Source organism: Alosa pseudoharengus, unplaced genomic scaffold (genome assembly GCF_046254945.1).
Source record: "Alosa pseudoharengus isolate Yale_2024_CS ecotype anadromous, Long Island Sound unplaced genomic scaffold, YU_APseudo_1.1 YU_APseudo_1.1_scf_21, whole genome shotgun sequence".
Lineage (NCBI taxonomy): Eukaryota > Metazoa > Chordata > Actinopteri > Clupeiformes > Clupeidae > Alosa > Alosa pseudoharengus.
In genome coordinates this window covers 27,883,210-27,886,722 of record NW_027468674.1, presented here as the reverse complement: position 1 = coordinate 27,886,722, position 3,513 = coordinate 27,883,210, and the positions used below count along the sequence as shown (strand labels likewise).

At 47.9% G+C, this 3,513-nt stretch overlaps 1 protein-coding gene across 1 annotated transcript; it reads left to right on the top strand.

The window, feature by feature from the left end:
• On the top strand, positions 1-3,183 carry foxj1b (forkhead box J1b). Its single transcript, XM_076299003.1, has 2 exons — positions 1-629; positions 2,350-3,183. The coding sequence occupies exons 1-2, from the start codon at positions 66-68 to the stop codon at positions 3,181-3,183; spliced, it is 1,398 nt and encodes a 465-aa protein (XP_076155118.1). The 5' UTR covers positions 1-65.
• The last annotated feature ends 330 nt before the right edge of the window (positions 3,184-3,513 follow it).

Here is a 3,513-nt window from a genome sequence, read left to right as displayed (position 1 = left end):
ATTTTTAATAGTTTTTTTTTTTTAGATTAGACTACGAGAAGAATTGAAGCGGTTTTCTGTTCAAGATGCCCGTGTTGATGAGTCCGGATATTGCCACGAAGTTTAAAGAGAAATGGATGCTGCTCCATCCAGATGACAGGGATAACATCAACGGTGCCGTAAACCTGGACGATAGCCTGACTAGTTTGCACTGGCTTCAGAATTTTTCTATTCTGAGCGCTAACCCCGAGAAAGGTCCCAGCTCTGGCTGTCACCCGTCTCACATCTACTACAACAAACACCTGCCTCTATGGGGTACCGACTCTCCCTCCAGTCCTCCCGCCGGAGACACCGCGGCGACAGGGATGCCGCAAACTCCCGGGACGTCTTGCAGCCACTCGACCATCACAACCAGTTACTCACATCCACAAGCGGGACCTTATTCTCATAACCATATGACGGCTCACATGAATCCGCCGGAGGAGATCGACTACAAGACGAACCGTCACGTAAAGCCGCCGTACTCCTACGCAACGCTCATCTGTATGGCGATGCAAGCCAGCAAGAAGACCAAGATTACCCTGTCTGAAATCTACAGTTGGATCACGGAGAATTTCTGCTATTACAGACACGCAGAACCAAGTTGGCAGGTAAGGACACTATAGATTACTGATTAATGTTACAATAAGGATGAAATGTTTATTTACAGTCAACATCCATAAACAACAACGTCAACTGAGTAGGACGATGATTTCCCCTGAAGGTGACAGTGTAGTAATACATAGCCTATTATGATTTTATTCGCAAGTTTAGGCTACACCTGTTGTATAACGTGCAACAGGTGAAGAGCCTATTGATCCAATGGGACTTCTCAGAGTCTGGCTCACTCCATTTTTTTCTTTTTTTTTATCTTAAAGGCGCAGGCTATTGTGTTACAGTTAAATTAGTTTAAAAGTAGAATGACCTTAAACCTTACAGAATGTATGCCAACCGTTTTATCTTCCCTGCTTTGATTACTTGACAGCTTTAATGATAAGTCAGAGGGTACTTAAGATGATTTTACTGGTATGGTAGGCCTGGAAGTGTGTGTGTGTGTGTGTGTTTGCGTGTGTCAGATGTGTGTCAGAGTGAGCGAGTGAGTGAGTGGGAGAGAGAGAAGTCCCTTGAAGCTGCTGCTTGTCAAGAGGGACGCTCCATTAGAGTGAGCTTCTTCTGGGAGAGCCGTTGGCAGTCAGGCACAGCTGATCGCGTTTGAAATGCACAGGGCTGCATTACTCGAAAGCCTCATTAACAGCATTTGCTCTCAGCATACACACAACACTACTCGCCCTACCCCCTCTCCCTCCCCCTCCTCCTCCGTCCTATCCCCCCTCTCTCCCTCCTGCAGTACATCTCCACTCCTCTCTGTCACTGTGCTCTCTCTCCTCACACACACACATACACACACGCGCACACACACATACACACACGCACACACACACACACACATGCACGCACACACACGTACACACACAGACCCGTCCGATGAAAGAAGACACCGCTGCCATACGCCACAATGATGTCTCACTGAAACCTGTTACCTTTTAAGATCTGACCTTTCAGCCCTGCCGTCCTCTCGGCAGTCTTCATCAAGTACTGTAGTGCTCATTGTGATGGTAAACCCCAGTCTCGGACAATGAAAATACACCTGTGATATTGCCTCGGCTCATTTAAGACCACCCTGGTGGGTTGGATAAATCAATTGGGATGATATAAAACCGGAGAGGGAGGGGGGGGGGGAAACGCTTCACGTTCAGATGTATCCTTTTGTTCCACCTGTTTACCCTCATCCTCACCCCCACACGGCTAAGCGTGAGCTATTCTCTCTTCCTGGTAGTGTCTTATCATTTATTTAAACAGGCCCTACAAGAGTGCTCCATGGCAATGGGGGATGTTCCAAGTGTAATTTGTTTGTCAGGCAGAATGCACAGGAGGCAGGCCAGGGAGAGATAGAGCGCAGGCGAAACAATGGGAAAACTCACAGGGTTTCTCCTCTGTGGATTCATCACCCTGGGACTGTGTCTTGGCTGATGAGAGAGAGGTGTTGCAAGGCTTATTTTCAAGCCTGGATCCATTCAGTCAGGAAGTGTTGTTAAAATTGTGTGGGAAATTAAAGGGATGCTGGCTGAAATGTTGGTTGAAGTGAATGATGAGATGTTTAAATGAACAATCAAATCGAAGCAGGCTCCAAGCTTTCTAATCTGGTAAAAAAATAGCTGTTTTACAACTTTTGTCTTTTGTAGACTTTTAGTATCAGCAGAAGAAACAACAGGGTGAGTTTTGAAATGAATGATGTTTCAATGTTTTTTTTTTCATGTTTCTCTCTTCTAGAATTCCATTCGCCACAACTTGTCCTTGAACAAGTGTTTCATGAAGGTCCCACGGCAGAAGGACGAACCGGGGAAAGGAGGGTTCTGGCAGATCGACCCTCAGTACGCCGACATGTTCGTTAACGGCGTCTTCAAGCGCCGGCGAATGCCCGCCACCAACTTCACCACCCAGCGGCAGAGCAAGCACCAGCTTTCCTCCTGCGGTCAGTCTGGCCAGGGCAGCCAGCACCTTGGCATGGCCTTCTACCAGGGGACGGGCATGGACCATAAGCGGAAACAAGCGCCACCCAAGCGTGGAGGTAGCAAGCTGGCACGGATGCCCAAGTCCCCGCTGCTGGCCACTGAAGCCAAGGGGGCGGACATGCTCCGTGGGGACTTTGACCTGGCCTCGGTGTTCGACGACGTCCTCAGCAGCGGTGGCAGCACGTTCGAGGATCTGGACATCAACACGGCGCTGAGCTCCCTTGGCTGTGAGATGGAGCTGTCCCCTCAGGGGCAGCACGCTGCCGCCACCCGGGGCAAGTGGTACGCCAGCGAGGACGAGCAGGCCTGTGCCTACCTTGAGGCCAGCAGCATGATGGGAGACCTCCAGCATCAGCACCAACAACAACAGCATCGACAACTCCACCACCATCAGCAGCAACAGCATCTACAGTCCCATCCACTCTATTACGAGGGCATGACTCTGTTCTCAGATCAGCACCAGCTGCACCCTTGGGAGGAGATCAAGGAGGAGCCTCAGCCAGTCCCACTGTCCCTGGACCAGGGCTTTGGGTTCTCTGAGGGCTTCTTTTCAGAGATGCAGCTGTGGGAGAGGGCGGAGTCATATATGTAGCTCTGAGTATGTCACATGACAGGAAGTCAGTTGTCCAACTCATATCTCACCAGATCAGATATGCATTGTCTTTGCTGGTCTGAAGACCTACAGACTTTTGTTTTGCTACATTAGCATAATTATTCTTCATATATATATGTAATGAAAAAAAAAATCATTTTTGATTCTGTTTTTTTTACCTTTTCCATGTTTTTTTGTTATTTTTACAAAATCTATGCCGTATGTTAGTTTTTGTGATCTTTTTATGCTCATTTAATATGCTTATGAGCAGTAGATGATCAGTGTAGTTAAAGTATGATTACTACATAAAATGAATTAGCAATGAATCAA

What these genes read in the sequence shown, in the direction of transcription:
- foxj1b (XM_076299003.1), top strand. Translation starts at nt 66, where the DNA reads ATGCCCGTGTTGATGAGTCCGGATATTGCCACGAAGTTTAAAGAGAAA. An exon ending in ACGCAGAACCAAGTTGGCAG is followed by an intron (nt 630 to 2,349) that starts GTAAGGACACTA and finishes TCTCTCTTCTAG; the next exon opens with AATTCCATTCGCCACAACTT.